Source organism: Ascaphus truei, chromosome 19 (genome assembly GCF_040206685.1).
Source record: "Ascaphus truei isolate aAscTru1 chromosome 19, aAscTru1.hap1, whole genome shotgun sequence".
NCBI lineage: Eukaryota > Metazoa > Chordata > Amphibia > Anura > Ascaphidae > Ascaphus > Ascaphus truei.
In genome coordinates this window covers 28,615,204-28,633,832 of record NC_134501.1, presented here as the reverse complement: position 1 = coordinate 28,633,832, position 18,629 = coordinate 28,615,204, and the positions used below count along the sequence as shown (strand labels likewise).

The 18,629-nt window shown below is 46.0% G+C and overlaps 1 protein-coding gene across 3 annotated transcripts in view; it reads left to right on the top strand.

The window, feature by feature from the left end:
* The window catches only part of LOC142470108 (chymotrypsinogen A-like), a 205,134-nt gene that overhangs the window by 28,759 nt on the left and 157,746 nt on the right, over nucleotides 1–18,629 (top strand). For 2 of the 3 annotated variants that reach the window (XM_075577043.1, XM_075577045.1), the window contains 2 exons: nucleotides 7,961–8,040; nucleotides 9,848–9,926. The exons of the other annotated variant lie outside the window; for it this stretch is intronic. In XM_075577043.1, coding sequence (XP_075433158.1) covers nucleotides 7,961–8,040; nucleotides 9,848–9,926 — 159 coding nt within the window. The remainder of the gene's footprint in view (nucleotides 1–7,960; nucleotides 8,041–9,847; nucleotides 9,927–18,629) is intronic. 3 annotated transcript variants of the gene reach the window in all.

Here is an 18,629-nt window from a genome sequence, read left to right as displayed (position 1 = left end):
ACAATCGAGGAATTTCGGGTTATTACGCGAGCTGAAGTGAGTCTCCTGTAGGAAGACCACGTCAGCCCGTCTCCTCTTGAACTCAGTGAAAGCGACTCTTCGCTTGTGTGGACTGTTGAGCCCTTTGGCGTTTTGCGAGACAAAAATTACCTCCATTTTATGTAGCAGTGTCTGTGTGGACCTAATATGTAAGCCGATCTGATCTTACCCCAGACTCTGGACATGTTCTGTTCGTGGACTTTGTAGTGCAGACTCCAGAAGCGCCTATTCAACCCACCGCCTTTTGGGACTGGGGAGGGAAAGGGAGATAACATGAGGGAGGAATACAAACATATAACACATATAAACATCATGAGAACCGTATTGGTCCTAAGAGACCTCGGGTTCAATGCCCGGTGGAGATATTTTCTCCCTGGACCCCCCTCCCCCCTGGTCCATCTCCGTGGCTTCCATAACTCGCCACAGATCTCCGGGTCAGTGCCAGGTAGGTGGGACATGACCCCCCTCCTGGCGAAGACGCACATGCCTGCAGGCAGAGTGGTGGCTGCACTCCCCCCCGCCGGCCGCTCTGTGCATTACAAAACCTAGCAACTAGCGTCACTTCTATTTATTTTATTAACTCTTATTAACCTATACTTAACCTTTTAACTACCTTGAGCTCTACTCGGGAGCTCTTATCTCTTATCCGAAACTGAAACTACAACTACACACCCTGTGCTGCTCCTGCCCTTTCTACCGCTAACTACTTCTTCCTCTCCTTATCTACTCCTCTCTGCTCCCTGGCTCGGGCGCCCTCCCCCTTTCCCCCTCCCTCTGGGGTCATACCTAACCACTCTCCGCCGCATATCTGTTATCCCTAACGTGAGCCCCCTGCTTGCATCGCTCCTGTACCCCTCTGTCCTCTCTCATGTCCCTTTTTCCCTATATACTATATATACTATGTATACTATACCGTGCTACTATAATATGCTATAGATAGGACAACTATACATGTATTTACTATATTATCTCATTTGCCTCCCGGCACTTGCGGGGGCCTTCACCTCCCCCCCCCCCGCTCCCCCCCTCTGTCCAGAGTTACCCCCTCCCCGAGCGGCCAGGCAGCCTCCTTCTGCACCGCTAACTCGAGTCCTTCCTGAGGAGTTCAATATGACCCGCGATCGCTTCCCTGGCGGTGGAGCTCGCGTGCCCCCGCCAGAGGAGAACGCTTCACTTCCTGAGAGTCGCCTCTCTTCCGACGTCATCTTGCCGTCTGCCGGGTCTGTTAGCCGCGCCTCTCCTCCAGCTCTCGCGAGATCGGGTCCCGTGACGTCACCGGTGTGGGCGTGTTGTGCTCATTCAGCGGTGGGCTGCCAGGACGAGAGGGCTGGATCGGGGGAGGCTCCCTGGGCGGGTCCAGCCGGCAGAGCAGACCTTCTCGCTGAAACCCCTGCCGCCATTGGAGATCTCGCGCCCTTCTGTCCTCCTTCCTCACCGATAGGTAAATAGCCGCCATTTTGGGGACCCATGTGCTGTGGATATCTGCTTAGGGCATCCATCTTCGGCAGCGGGACGACTCCAGAGCCTCGAAAGTCTTACGGTAGGGGGGATTTCTGCCTTAGCCTGTGTGTCAGGGTATGTTTAAACCGCGCAACGGGCGCAACTGCAGCTCGCGAACCTTATTCTGTCCCGCATTTACGGGCTTTTCCCGCTTCCCCCTTCCTTGCTCAGTCTCCTCTCCGGCATGGGTGAGGGACCCTGCTTCCCTGGCGGGGAGTCCGTCCTCTTCCCCTGCTGGGCTCCCTCCGCACCATTGTCCTGTGGCCCCCGCACTCCCAGTTTTTTTAGGAAGGCTGCCCCTTCTGAGGGGTGCTTGAGCACCTGCGGTCTGCCGTTTTTGATGGCTACTAGGGCGAATGGAAATGCCCATCGATATCGCACCTCGCTGTCCCTTAGGGCCTTGGTAATATGTCCTACCGCTCTCCATCTGGCCAACGTTAGGGGGGACAGATCTTGGAAGATCAAGAGGGTAATCCCCTCGAAGGTAATGTGCGGGGTGGCACGGGCTATTCTGCTCACCTCTTCTTTGACTGAGAAGTAGTGGAGCCGGAGGATCACGTCCCTAGGGGGATTAGAGGGCACGGGTCTGGATCGTAAGGCCCTATGGCATCTGTCCATTCTAAAGTCTGAAGCCGGACTGCCTGGTAGTATAGAGACCATCCACCGGGATAGCAGAGCTTCTGGGTCCAGGATTTCTTCTGGGATCCCCCGTACTCTGAGGTTGTTTCTTCTATCCCTATTCTCCCCGTCCTCTTGTCTGGCTTCCAGCTCTGCCACTCTCTGCTCCAGCGCCTGCACCCGGGAGTTTGTCTCTTTGTGGGTATTGGAGCTAGCTTCCATGCGCTCCTCCAGTTCGTTGGTCCTTGTCCCTATTTGTACGAGGTCGTGTCTGAGCCCCTCCACCTCTCCTCTGAAGAAAGATTTAAGATCAATTAATAAGCGTGAGATTTCTTTTTTAATAACTTTTGTTTGCTCTGCTGCCGCTCTTGAGCCCTCCGCATCTTGGGCTGAATCTGAATCAGAGACCGCCGACATCTCCGCAGCCCCTGCCTTGCTTTGTAGCGATGAAGTCTCCGGGAAGCGCAATATATGTAAAAAAGAATACAATGGTGATAGTGCAATATTGTTAAGATAAAATGGATAAACTCAAATAAAGATGACACTGCTCTCAATATATATACTCACAAACATGTGAGGTTTTGCAGGCACATAAAAGTATCTTTTAAGGCGTTCTTATCAGTCACTCAGTCACCAGGAGATGCAGCAGTCAATGTAGCCCCATATAGATGGACTCCCAGGAACCTTATTAAAAGATACAACTGGACATAGTGCAGACTGTATGTATAATTTATAGAAGGTAAGTAAAACAAGTTTACACTCACATAGTTTCAGATAAAGGTAAGCATTTAGATCTCAATGGATCTCTCCGGCCGGGTGGATGGTATCTCCGCTTCCCCTCTCTCGTGGCGTGCGTTCCACCGGTGCGTTCCAAATACCGGAAGTGATGTCATCTGCCGCGTCCACTTCCTGGGGTTCTGGCCGCCACGAGAGAGGGGAAGCGGAGATACCATCCACCCGGCCGGAGAGATCCATTGAGATCTAAATGCTTACCTTTATCTGAAACTATGTGAGTGTAAACTTGTTTTACTTACCTTCTATAAATTATACTTACAGTCTGCACTATGTCCAGTTGTATCTTTTAATAGGGTTCCTGGGAGTCCATCTATATGGGGCTACATTGACTGCTGCATCTCCTGGTGACTGAGTGACTGATAAGAACGCCTTAAAAGATACCTTTATGTGCCTGCAAAACCTCACATGTTTGTGAGTATATATATTGAGAGCAGTGTCATCTTTATTTGAGTTTATCCATTTTATCTTAACAATATTGCACTATCACCATTGTATTCTTTTTAACATATATTGCGCTTCCCGGAGACTTCATCGCTACTATACTACATGAGGATTGACTGAGCAAACCTCAACTGGGTCACAGCTGCATCTTCTAATATATTTGCATAAGTATCACTGTATTATTTATATCATTATTAATGGTTAATATCTGAATATCTAGAGCGCCACATTTTGATAAGTTTCCTTTGCCTGCCTTGCTTTGGCCAGTAAAGTAAGCCCTGACATCTGACTTGCGTCGGGTCTTCTGTCTTGTTGCAGCCATACTTTTTTGGGGCTTATTGGCTTGACTGGGTTTTGATATTGATTATTTGCTTTATTGTGCCGGCGGTTGGTGGAGCTGTGTGTCTATGCAACCATCATCAACCAGCCGCGCATGCGCATCTCAAGGGGTTAACTTTTAAAGCTATAGAACAAGTCATGCCAAACTGGAGGGGAGGCAACAGACATTCAGCTCTCCTTAACAGAGAATCATTTTGGATGTTTGAGTTAAAAACCATGTCCCCCTCTGGTTTGAACTTAGAATTTGACATTAAACCATTTTTATGATCATTTATTTTTATGTATAAACTTTTATCTGAACTAACTTTCCGTTTCTATTCCCCCAATAGATTATACCTTCCACATTTGTTCATTTACTGATATGTGATTATATGATATTAGATCCGATTTTTACTAGCTGTATTATGTTCCTTGAATGTTTTTTAATATTTTAACATTTTAACATTTTAATCTTACAAGGTGTTTGGACTCTACATATGTTTGATGTAGAGAGTTAAAACTCCTGCCCCTAAGTACATCCTATGAATTATAGGCACCAATTACTTCCATCACACATGTAGTAATGTTGTATTTGTCTCACACTATGTGAACTTATTTATTAAGTACACCATGTATATGTTATATTGCTCTTTGCACATCACAAACCGTGCCCTTCTGATATTTGATCGGAACTTACATATTACTGGCCAATTACCCTATCCATCACGGCTATCTCAGTTAAAACTCTACCATACGATCCTTGTTAAATATCCACCTATGAGAGATGAGCCTATAGTATATAGCCTCCTTACATCCAACCAATGGCACTCCTGAAGAAACCGAGAAGGTGAAACGCGTAGAGTGACGTCGTTGCACCAACCGGAACCTCTGGATGCGGATGTCGTCACTTCTGGTCTTCGGTGAGACGCATCCATGACACGCACGCCAGCACAGAGAGAGAGTTGAGACAACACTCATCCGGTTGCAGAGATCCATTACTTGCAATCTAAATGCCTTTTTAAACTATACACCATGTCCATTGAGGAGAGTACCTGTCTGGTGACATCCCGTTTGCACTGATTGCAGTCATCCCTTAAAGATACCTTTACGTGCCCTTATCCATCTCATGTTTGTGAGTATTCTGTGTATATATCTGAGTTAGCAATATTTTCCACGCCACTGACTTTACAATATTGCACTATGAGTACCTGTTTTTGTTTCCACATGGTTTGCGCTTCCTGGTGAACCCCACCTTTCCACTTGCCACGAGGATTGAGAGAGCAATCCTACACCGGCTTATAGCTGCATCCGATATATGTGTTTGTATAAGTATCACTATTATTTTTATTGAGTTGTTTTTTCACTTCACTGTTAAGTATTACTTTGATGTATAGAGCGCCACGGTTGGTTAAGCCCTTTTCACATACACATTGGATGACAATTACCTGGACCCAATTACCTTTTGCCAGCTCACGTGGGAAGCAAGATAGTACCTTCCCACAGGGGGTTGGCACTCTTCTAGTCAGAGGTACATTTCCTTAGCCCCACTCTCAAAAGTTGGCGTCTCCAAGTCTGCCAGATGGGGATCTGGGCCAGGGAACTCTGACTATAGGTGTGAATTATGGCACTTAATCTAAACAGCCATGTCCTGCTCTTTCTCCGTCCTGCATACTTAATCTGGGGAAGTGAGCCTTTATTCTGTGGTTTCCCTGTGGGCACACTGTCGCCCTCTGGCCATTAACATACCCCATGGGCCAGTAACTTTCGCGGGCTTTACAGTAGGCACGAAATACAGTAAACATTACAACAATTTATACATATTAAAATACTCTGTTCGGTTAATCTGAGAGGGCTGCAAATTGCCATACCCTCATGCCAGAGGCATGACTATCTGGTGGCCAAATTTCAGCCCTCCACCTATCAACAAACTGGAGATAGCAAACATCATGTTATACAAACCACATTTCTCCACCATTGGAGACAATGGCAGCAACCACACTTTACACAGTTAACCTTACCCCGTTCGGTTAGCCTGAGAGGGATGGGAATGGCCATGCAACCATGCCGGTGATGTGACTACCTGGTTGCCAAATCCCAGTCCTCCAGCCCTTACCGAAACGGAGATACTGATTTAGGTTTTATACCGTTTTACACTTAGCATCTTATTTCCCTCATGGCGGCCAATGGCGGTGACCGTAACTTTACATATGAATTACTCTCTGTTTGGTTAGTCTGAGAGGGTTGGAAACTGCCATGCAATCATGCCTGAGGCATGACTACCCGGTAGCCAAATTCCAGCTCTCCAGCTATCACCGTACCGGAGATAGGGATATCAGGTTTTAAACATTCTTGAAACCTAGTGGGTTTTTTCCGCCATTGTGGCCAATAGCGGCAACCCTCGTGGCAGGCTCGTCCCTTACTCGCAGCCATTGTCCGTCGGACCCAGTTGGGGTCGAGTGAGGAGGTAACCACGAGCTAGGGGCAGAAAGAATTTTATCGCTAGCTGCCCCAGAACAAAGTTATAAACTTTAGTATGTTTTGAATTGACAGTGACCAAGTTCCCACGGCAATTCAGTGATCAAGGCCCTTTCCTTGAAATTGTAGCGGCATTCGGATACTGTGGTTTGGCAGGCATCCAACATGGTTATAATGTATCACTTAGTTCTTAGAAAGCGGACTCAGGTATTCTCCATTGAAATGCATTGCTCCATTCATTTCAATGGGACACCTCCGCTTGTCCTCCCGGGCTCAATCTTCTGGTCTTTCTCGGTATAGGGCAAAAACCTCTCAATATCCATTGAATCCTATGGAGCTCCAATGGCGACCTATGGGACAGTGCCGGCAAATGGTGGGTGAAAAGGCAGGAAGGGGAACAAAGGGCTATAAACATTCCAACACAGTTACCCCTTTCCCTCCCGACCTGATCCCAGTGAATGTGCTTGGTGTAAACACTGTATGAGCAGGAACACATTTAAAACCAAGGGTAAGACCTTATACAGAGGGGAATACATTTTGTGCTGAAGCAGGGAAATGCATACAAATTATTACACGTAATTACATTAACACCTTGCCTCCTGGACGGTTGTAGGGGTTGCCAGCTGGGGAGTAACCCCTTTATTGCCGGGTTAGCAACCCCCCCCCCCCGTCAAAGGGTCAAGTCCTGACCCCGGACACCATATTGCTAACCCATGATTGATGGCTGGACACTTATCGGGAACAGGCTCACCGCTCTTAAACCAGGGAGGGTGAAGAGGGTATTATCAGAGAATGTTTCTTTAACTGTAGTATTAGTAAATTACTCCAGTAAAAAACAGGAAAACCGGCGCCTCCAAATGGAAAAATAAATCTGACCAAATATATAGTCCAAGGGTATACGGAATGGAGTCCTGAGGGGAATCTTCAATGAAGTCTCATAGACGGACAAACAAACATGAAAAACAATGAAGATACTGGATTTAATCCCCCTCCACGAAAACCAAAATGGCTGCCAAATCTAAGGCAAATAGGAAGTCACAACACCATTAGTTGGAGTACACAATCTGAGGAAAGTTCCCGGCACACCGAAACTTACTGTGATGTAATGCAAATCTGGTCTTGCCTGCGATGCCCAAACCGCTCCAAAGCCCGAGCTGCAGGCATTTTGGTTTTCGTTGAGGGGGATTAAATCCGGTATCTTCATTGTTTTTCATGTTTGTTTGTCCGTCTATGAGACTTCATTGAAGATTCCCCTCAGGACTCCATTCCGTATACCCTTGGACTATATATTTGGTCAGATTTATTTTTCCATTTGGAGGCGCCTGCTTCCTGTTTTTTACTGTTTGTATTGGTTTGTGTACACCTTTTGCCTACGCAGCCCCCACTTTAAGTTTAAAGTGTACTTAATGTATGTTTGTCATTTATAGTGTCACTGTTTTATATTCATTGCATTAGCGCTGATTTCACTGCTCTTCTCTTTTATTAGTAAATTACTCCAGCCGCTCCTCTTACAGATCCAGATCCAATATGGGGTGGCCAACTCCAGTCATCAACGGCCACCAACAGGTTGTTTTTCAGGATATCCCTGCTTCAGCAGAGGTGGTGCAGTCATTGAGTGAGTCACTGATTGAGCCACCTCTGCTGAAGCAGGGATATCCTTAAAACCTGCCCTGTTGGTGGCCCTTGAGGACTGTAGTGGCCCACCCCTGCAATAGGGTGAGAATGCAGGTAAGAAATACACCAGCTTCCATTCATTTTGATGTTTGATTAACAGAACCGAACTGGATACCTTTTCTGTGGGGGATCTCTCCTCAGCCGTAACTGGGTCATCTCAGCCGCTCACTGCAATGTCCGGTGAGTATCTCAAACCTGCCCGGGATGTGAGATTAGAACTTTACGTGACATTGAAATTGGGGGAGTGAAATTGCCCCGAACAGCTGTATTTTCATCTACTTATATCTGGGTGTTTTGCACGCGCCTCCTTGGGATTTGGGGAGTCCCCCGAAGGATTTACATGCCACACGTATTATAATCAGCTATTCAATTCTGCAACTAAGTGCACATTTTTCGGACTCTCTTTAGCTGCTGTAAATCCCTTTGCCTAGAAATCTGCATCAACCATAGGTCCAGATGCACCAAAGGGGGCTAATCTTTAGCACGCCTTTACTTCCATTCATATAAATGATAAAGCTTAGCACCGTTTTGTGGATATGGGCCCCAGAGCCTGTCTGCAGAAAAACTGTAAGAGTATTTTGATGAAACAGAAAGAATCCCATACAGTAGCATTGAATCAGGGCTGTTTCTTTGTTACAAAGCTGCAGGTGCTGGTGTTAGTGTTGCACAGTAACAGAGGGGAGACTTTGCTCTTCCTGGGTAGCCTTTTATAATATGGTACCCTTTAAATGATTCTTTATATCAGGGTGCTGCCTAGGGAATCATAGTGATGAACAGAACAAGATTAGAGACAGAGAAAACCATCCCTTTTAGAGTTGGAACACGCCTACTAAAGTCAGGCACAATGGGTTATTGCTGGATCCACAAACTAAACAATATTCGTGGACGTATTAATGTCACAGGAAAACATTTAGAATGTAACTTTTAATAGCTCAATACATAACATTAAATATTGTTCAATATACAAAGAAATAGATATATTAAATTTAAAAACAAAACAAGGAAAAGGAAACTATGTGATTATAGGAAATGGATAGGAAATCTCTCTGAATATTGGGTAACCGATGGATAGATCTGTTTCCTTAGATTGTATTTAATAGTGTATTTTTGCCCAATAAATATCAAGGGAGAGGGAGACACTCAGTGAGTAAAGACAGTGACTGGCACTGAGAGTTTGAACCTGGTACAATTCCTGGTGTCTGCTCCTTGTGACCTTGGGTAAGCCACTTTATCTCCCTGTGCCGCAGTCACCAAAACATAGATTGTAAGCTCCACGGGGCAGGGACCTGTGTCTGCAAAATGTCTCTGTAAAGCGCTGCGTAAAACTAGCAGCGCTATACAAGAACATGCTACTATTATTATTATAGTCCATATATCTATATATCTATCCAGTAACTATCTAAATGCTATAACAAAGTTACGTTATTGATGTGGGAAGCTTTCATGATGGAGAATTACCAAACTTGTAATAGAGTGGTGTGCTATTATAGGTAATTAGTAACTATGGCACAGAAGATATTTTTGTAACCTGATTCCCAATATAAGGAAACACTTGAGTCCTTTGTTAGCACACAGTTTGAAACCCCACATACAGTAGCATCTTTTGGCCCTAGTAATTTGGTCTAAGGTTGTAATAAATTAACTTCTGTCTTCTTGACTGGCATGCTGGATGAACTCATACATGTTACAGGGTAATTAGAGGGTAACCAATTAGAGCCAAACCAACATACATTGTGCTACTGTGTGACAGTTACAGTAAAGGCTAAATAACCTGGTTTAAAAAAATGAATATTTATCCGGTATCTCAGGTGTGCGTCTTTATGAGCACGTATCTCTTCCTATGTTATTTGGAGGGAGGTTGTGGTACTCAAGATTTGAAAATATAAAAACGTATTGATACTCCTGTGCCACTGATACTCTCTAATACCCTCATGCTGTGACCACTGGTATTAACGATGGTATTTCCACGTCTTTCTCTCTTGCACAGAACTTCCCATTTTGTTGTTTTGGGTATGTACGATCGGGCTTCCAAATCCGAAGCCAGGCAGGTCAAAGGCATCTCCAAGGTAAGGTACAGATAGATGAAGATTGTATGGAAGGCAAACAAGGGGGAGGGGGCTTCTCTAAAAGTTTTGAGCCCTTTGCTCCCGGGGAGGGGTGGGGGGGGGAGGCGATCAAGTTTGCTACTTTGTTCCCTGCATTCCTGTAGTGTTTATTATTATTATCATTGTTTCTTTGTAAAGCACCAACATATTCCGTAGCGCGGTATGATACTGGTGCGGAGAGATGTAAATTACATAAACTAAATGACATACAGGTAAGGACAGATGTGCACTAACAGATACAGAAGGTAATGAGGGATTTGATCCTTAGAGCTTACACTCTAGTACATGATTCAGCACAGTGGCTCAATCAGTGGCTTAGTCTTCGACTGAGCAACATGTGCCAAAGAAGGGATATCCTTTTACCTGACCTGTTGGTGGCCCTTGAGAACTGGAGTTGAACTCACATTATCTTGAGGGAATAAGAGGCAACATGGAAGCAAAAGGTAAAATGGCTGCTTGTTGAGGGACGGAGTGTACATCAGGATGGAGAATGGTCTACTGCATGGCTACCAACAGGGGGGGACAGAAATATTCTGGCCCCGGTGACTGCGGGGGGCACAGTGCTGCAAATTGGTCCTGAACTCTGGCCTGTCCTGACTGCCAGTCGTGGCCAGCCCCGGTTCTCCATAAGATGCAGGCCTCTTCCTCACTATGTGTCCCACGCTGAGCTTCCAACCTCTGGCGGCGCGTGATGAGCCCCTCTGACATCAGCGTGCCGGAAGTAAGTTGGACCTCAGCTTTCGGTGCACTCTGAATTTTGAAGCTCGGCGTGGGACACAGAGTGTGGTGGCCTGCAGTTGATGGAGAGCCGGGGCCTGGCTACGGCTTGGCCTGACCAGATGTAGGCCCCAACATGCAGCACCAGCCACCGAGCCCGGCCTGACCATCCCCAAGTTGTCTACTTTTTTTATATGTATTGGGAGGAAGTGGGTGTCTTTTTATATGTACAGTATTTGGGGGGGAGTGGGTCTTTTATATGTATTAGGGGGGTTGGGGGTCTTTTTATATGTATTGGGGAGAGTGGGGGTCTTTTTAAAAGTATTGGGGGGGGAGTGGGTCTTTTATATGAATTAGGGGGGTTGGGGGTCTTTTTATATGTATTGGTGTGGAGTAGGTGTCTTTCTATATGTGTTGGAGGGAGTGCTTTTTTATATGTATTGGGGTCTTTTTATATGTATTGGGGTAGTGGGGGTCTTGTTATATGTATTGCGGGGAGTGGGGAGTCTATCTATCTATATATATTGGCGGGGAGTGGTTGTCTTTTATATGTTTTGTGGAGTTGGGGTCTATCTCTACGTTTTTGGGGGAGTGGGTGTCTTTTTATATGTATTGGGGTGAGTGGGGGTCTTTTTAATATGGAATGGGGGAGAGGGGGTCATTTTAAAATGCAATGGGGGGGTTGGTATTATTTTGTGGTGGGGGATTGAGTGAGAGTGGGGTAATTGATAGAAGGTGAGGGCGAGTGAGAGGAGAGAAGGGGTGTTCGGGGGTGAGTAAGTGAAGAAAAGAGGTAAGAAGTAAGGCTGTGATTATAGTGCCAGCGATGGCGCGCATAGCTGTAGAAACAAGTACTTTGCTTCCAATGTAGTTGCTCATAGTGCCCGCGACCATGCGGAGGCGCTACGGACAGACAGAAAGAATTTGTCTCTCCAAGCAGACGGCCATGTGATGTCAGCATCGCTAGAAATGGTTCAGCCAATGAGGCGAACCGCTCGCATGACATCAGCGCCACGTGATGCGGTTCGGCCAATGAGGGTGAACCGCTCGTGTGACATCACCGCCACGCCTCTGCCACACCTCCATGTTGCCTCCCGATGCCTCCTTCCTACAGTGCAAGTTTCCCGTGAGTGACTTCACGCGGTCGCGTGCGCACCCTGCAGCCGGCACTGTAATCACGACCTAAGAGTGAGACGCAGGGGAGGAAAATACATGCGAGGCGGAGGGGGGTGAGTGAGGAAGAGGAAGAGGAAGTGAGATGGATGGGAGAGAAAGACATGGGAAGAAGGGGGAAAATAGAGGGGTCTCATGAGGTGTGAAATAGGGGCGGCCCGCAATAACATATGGGGGGGTCCTGGTCCCTGGGAAATCTGTCAGCGGCCCTGGCCTATATAGCCCAATAGAAATCTTGGGGCCCGGGTCAAATATATATATATATAAAATACACCAACAATCCCTTTACCCCCCTATCATACAGTACATATATGTAATTTTGGGGATGCACAGCAATGATACTGTAGGCCGGCGGTGGCCCTCGATGTTCCCCGCAGGTGTTCCCGCTTGCCTGTGCCCCCCAAAAAATAATTTCCAAACACATAAATACATATATATAAATATAACCCCCCACCCATACTCATCCTTCATCTCCATGCCCTCGGGTGCTGCAAAACATACACAAGAATAAAAAGAGCCAATGTAATGTCCCCTAACCCCTTAATCACCTTAGTGGTCATTAACTGCTATAGTCATTAAGGGGTTAACCCACCCTCACCCACCACTCAGGAGGCCTAAACACACTCCCCCACTACCCACCCCGTGAGGCCTAACCACCCTCACACACTACCCACCGGGAGGCCTATCCACCCTTGCTTGGGGACAATACCCCCTTCCCCCCCTGCTACCCACAATAAACATCACTATTTTTAATAAACAATACATATCCCACCCACCCCCTGTGGCCCCCATAAATACATGATTTATTCTTTTACATACAGGGTTAATACCCCAGGTCCATGGGAGACCCCGATGTTCTTGGTGGATGTCTGCAGGCCCAACAGTGTACCAGTACTCCTGGATCTGGAGGCCTGCGGGTGGTCCCCACCAGGTGCCATGGGCCTCCAGGTTGTCCCCACGGGTCACCGTGGGACTCCATTGGTGGTCCCGCGAGTGTCTTGGGGTCCCTGGGTCAGCCCCACAGGTGTCTGAGGGTCCTCGGGTGGTTCCCAAGGGGGTCTGGTGCCCTGGGTGGTCCTTACGGGTCCGTGGGGCCCCCACAGCTGTGGGCCCCGGTTCTAGCCTGCAGGTGTCCCCCGTGGGTCCACAGCCTGGTACCCGTGGGCGTCCATAGGCCCTCAGGTGGTCTCCAGAGGTCCCCGCAGACCTAAGGAACCAACCATATATTTAAAAAAAATAAACCTGTCAAATACATTAAATAAATACACCGCCCCTAAACACATAAAGTACAGTAATGTGCAAAATAACTATTATCCAGATATGGCTAATAGATTATTTGCCCATTATTAAACACATAAAACAGCATCAATAAAGTAAATAAATAGAGTTCTACTTACTCTCTGGTAATGTGATGGGCGTCCGGTCATCAAACGGCCTCCGTTGGCAAAAAAATACATACCAAATATAACACCAATATACAAATACATTGTTAAAGATTACACAAACATGCAGAAATAAAAACATGAAATCTCAATAACAGCACATTGCATCTGAAAATTAAACCAGCACATTGATTATAAATTAAAACAGAGAAGACAGTTTCCAGTCGAAACGCGTTGGAGTGGGAGTCTTGCTGAGGGGGGCCCCTACCTTGTTCCATCTGACATGGAGTTTTGACCTACCTTTGTCTGTGACATCTACCCACTGAGCGGTGACGTATTTTGCATTTCTGTTACCTCTATCACTTGTGTACCTATAACATGTAACCATTGCATCAAATTATATGGCATAATATTTTTTACATGTGGTCACAAGATCTCAGTATAGGTTGACTGTCATGCAGGTGAGCTTAGACAAAGCCACCTGTACCATGTATTTGTCTTGCTTTGGATCTTCATTTAGACACTTGCCACCAGGTCCATTATGTCTAGGTAGTGTTGAGCCTCCCTCTCCTTTAATATTTCATCCCCTGTTTTAATCACTTCATTATAATTCTTTTTGTTACACTTTCATTTATGTCCGTGTGCTATTTAAAGGTTGCTTTTCCCTTGTTGTTTTTTATATATATATATATATATATATATATATATATATATATATATATATATATATATAAAATACACAAAAGAAAAAAGAAAAGTGTCCCTGTTGCAGGGTACATGCAACTACACACATGGGTTTCTTGACAGGGCTTATTTATTTAGCCTTAAAAGATATACAGCACACAAAAACAAAAATGGCTTTTCGTCAGCAAACAAAAGAAAATGGCTTTTGCTTCAGCAAACCAAACAAAACAGTTTCTCTTTAGCAGACAGTCTATAAATAAGGTAGCTGCCCTTTTTCTATGCAGGTGACAGACAGTTCACAATTCAACTACTTTGCTAATCAGACCTTGTATCAGTAATCTCTTCAGCAGCTTACTCCTCTCTCCTCAACAGCCAGCTTCCATGTGTCTACAGCCTGGGGTTTTAACACACCTTGATTAGGCAGCTGGGTTCCAACTAATTGTTCTGAGGTTCCCAGCTGAAGTTAACCTAGTCAGTGCTGCACTGCAGACTAGACATAGGTTTTCCAGGCATATAGCTGGTGGGTTTTATTTACCCTGTCACATTCCTCCCCTGTTAGTGTGTGGCTGGGGCTACGCACGGCTGAAGCCCGACCATCCACCCCTTCTCTAGAAAAGGAGTCAGCATTTGCGTTCTCTTTTCCCGGCCTATGCTGAATCTCAAATGAGAAGGATTGGAGGGCTATATACCACCTAGTCAATCTAGCATTGGAATCCTTCATACTATTTAACCACTTCAGTGGAGCATGATCCGTCACCAAGGTAAAATGGACTCCTGCCAGGTAATGCCTTAAAGCCTTGATTAAGTGTAGCAAAGAAGGGGAGAAAAACGGAGCACTAGATCCACATAGCTATGCCAAAAAAATGCAAGGATGCGTTCCCAAAGTGCAAGCTTATTTAATGGATCAAAAACAAAAAAAGATACACACCAACGCGTTTCGGACTATCACAAGTCCTTTATCAAGGTGAATAAAATACTTACCCCCCTGGAGTGTTATTTATATGAATTATCAGCACCTCCGTGCCAATCGCCGACACTTCCGCATGTGTCACGTGATCGGAACGTCAAGCGTCATCGCGTAGTGACGCGTCAGCTCACGTGTGCGGTATCTAGTCAGACATACAAAGGAGTCTCCCAGGGAACAAGTGAAGCATAAGGGCGTGTCCACAAGTGCCATGAACTGTGTCCCATGCATTATCCAATAAGAGAACCCCAGTACATGAATAACTGTGACGTCATCACGTCCCGCTGGATGAGGGATGACTAGGAGGTGTGATTGAAAAAGAAAAAAACAAAAGAGAAAACTTTATTATACTTACACACACTCCAAAGGGGGAACATCAAGGTAAATTACATTGAAGAATTAAAAACGACATAACAAATTTATAAAAAGACAAACATTAAAAAAAACAATATTTGTTTAACATAAATTACAATGAACAACCTTTGATATTGAATATTGTTATCATAGTATCGTAGTAACGATGGGTGTGCATGGAGTTGAGTGATTTCACTTGAAATAAACATTTATATATAAAAAAAAACGTAGTTTGAATATATTTACTATTTTAAATTGTGTTCACAAAAAACCCCAATGCCCCTGAAGACACTGACATACTGTAAGACTGAATGAGTGCCGAAATGTCCTGTACTTAACCAAGAGTCCTTATGTGATAACAATAACCAGTTTTAAATGGGAAATGCTATGTAGGAGACGAAAAAGCACCATATGCTCGTAATGGTCAGACCCCCATGGGTTCCCCCTCCTCATCACGTCCTTCCCCCGACCCCCCCTTTCTCGCCCCCTTCCCCTCATCCGCCCTTCCCCTTTCCTCTCACCTCCCCCCCGCACATCACCTGCAGAAGCACCCAAAATCTGCTTCAGCAGAATCTCGCGCCCCCAATGACCAACTGAGCCGAATACCAGTAGTTTCTATGATGTATTTAAGATATGAAAAATGAACATTGATTAATGTGTTGAAATGTCATGTGCATAACCACAGATCAATAGGTTGTATAGATAACCTGGGGTAAATGGGAACTGCTGCGAAGGTGATGAAAAAGCGCCACCCACTCACGAATGCCCCCCCTCCCTGCCCCCCCCTCTCCCCCCTCCCCCCCTTCATCGCCCTTCCCCCCCCACCACACCCACATGCAGACAAACCCCCCACTCCACCCACGCCCCAAGGGTAGCAGGGCAATCGGAACCCACCTCTATAAAACTATATACCACTAGACTCCCCCAACGCCCAACCTATGTTGTACAAAGGACAACACCACGAGGACTTCCCTACACCAAGACCCGCTCCCTGTGACAAGTCTAGCATGCCCTCCACTACACACACAGCCCAGACCCAGCAAAAGGCGAAAAAGTTCAGAGAGATCTTACAGAACTTTCTCCTCATGGATATTTGGAGGGCCCAGCACGTAGGCTACACATTCTTCTCGGCCCCACATCAGTCTTACTTGCGGATCGACTATTTGCTAGGAACCACAAATGTTCTCCAGGCGTCCTCCCACTCCGACATAGGCCCGATCACATGGTCGGACCATGCCCCAGTCGAATTGACCCTCTCTCTACCTTTTATTAAGAACTCCTCATATAAGTGGAAACTTAATGATTCCCTCCTTAATGACCCACTAGTTGTGGAAACAATCCAGCGAAAATTAGCATCATTCTTTGAAATAAATAAAGGGTCTGTCTCCGCTGCATCAATGCTGTGGGTAACCCACAAGGCTACAATCAGAGGAGACCTAATCTCTCTAGCATCCCACAAGAAAAAAAACAAACTAAAAATACAGAAAGCACTGACTGACAAGATACTAGCCCTCGAACAACAACACAAAAAGACCCCCTCCAAGAAACTACTCAGAACACTTGACAAAATAAGATCTGAGCTAAAACAATCCCAGCTAGAAGAGGTAGAGAGAGCGCTCAAGTGGACCAACCAGAGGTTCTACGATAAGGGCAATAAGGCAGACAAACTTTTAGCAACAAAGCTAAGAGGTCTTAAGGCAAAGGCCCAAATCACAAAGATCCGCACTAAAGGCGGCCACACCACTTATGTGGAAAAAGAAATCGCCCAAGAATTTGCAAACTATTACACAGACCTCTATAATCTGCACCCCCCTAATCAAGATCCAAACGCAGTAGATATTGCATCGCAATTTCTGGCGGGATGTAATCTTCCCTCTCTCACTGATGAGGAGCTTGCAGCTCTGAACCTCAAAATCACAAAGGAGGAATTGACCCAAGCCATAAGCTCTCTCAAAATAGCTAAAACCCCAGGCCCCGACGGCTTCTCGAACGCCTACTATAAAAAATTCACATCGTCCCTTTCCCCTTACCTAATTGAAATGTTCAACTCCTTCCTAGAAGGAGAACCGATCCCGGGCACAATTTCAGCTGCCAACTTAGCCATTATTCATAAGGAAGGAAGGGACCCGCTACAATGCGGTAACTACAGACCGATCTCCCTGCTTAACACAACTCTTCAGCAGGATCCTCGCAAACAGGCTAAATCCTATTCTCCCCAGACTAATTCATATAGACCAAGTGGGGTTCGTGTCAGGAAGACAGGCCTCTGACAACACCCGTAAAATCATTGATATTATCGACCATGTGCATCTGAATAAACTCCAGGCCATGATCCTCAGTCTGGATGCCGAGAAGGCCTTTGATCGGATCAAATGGACCTTCCTCGACCAAACCATGATCAAACTCGGCTTCTCAGGCCCTTTCCTCGAGGGTGTCCGAGCCCTATATCAGAGTCCCACCGCATACTTAAAACTCCCGGGAGGACAATCCAACCCAATCCATATACGAAATGGAACCAGACAGGGCTGCCCCCTCTCCCCCTTGCTTTTCGAGATCTCTATTGAACCACTAGCATCTCAAATTAGAGCCGACCCAAACATCAAGGGCATAACAATCGCCGATATAAACTATAAAATATCCCTTTTCGCGGATGACGAAATTCTGACCCTAGCCGACCCACACAACTGCCTCCCTAATCTACAGAAACTATTGGACCAATTCAGACAGGTCTCAGACTATAAGATAAACATGGAAAAATCCGAAGCACTGAACATATCTCTCCCTGATCCCACGTGGAAGCTTCTGCAATTAAACTACAAGTATAAATGGAACTCCTCCCACATAAAATACTTGGGAATAAAAATTACGAGCTCATACAACATGTTGTACAAAGCAAACTATCCCCCTCTATTTGACCAAATTAAGAGAGACCTAGACACTTGGAACATGTACCAGATCTCCTGGTTTGGCAGAATCATCTCCGCTAAAATGAATATCCTCCCCCGTCTACTGTATTATTTCCAGACACTCCCAGTTCCCCTGGCCGAATTAACAAACATACAATCGCATATTCTACGTTTCATATGGAAACAACGTAAGCCTAGAGTCCCGAGGTCGGTACTCCTGGCCGCAAAGACAAGAGGAGGACTGGGGGTCCCTGACGTGGTTCGTTACTACCACGCAGCCCAACTCAGGCAGGCAGTGGTTTGGAACAACCCCCCGAGCTCTGCCTGCTGGCTAGAAATAGAGACTCGCTACGCATCCCCCATCCCCCTTCCAGTACTATTATGGTCCCAAGAGTACAGGGAAAAGCGACCACAGAGCCTTGAGCTTGGAGCAATGAAATGCACGTGGTCCACATGGTTCAGGAACAGAGGGAAATATGGCCTA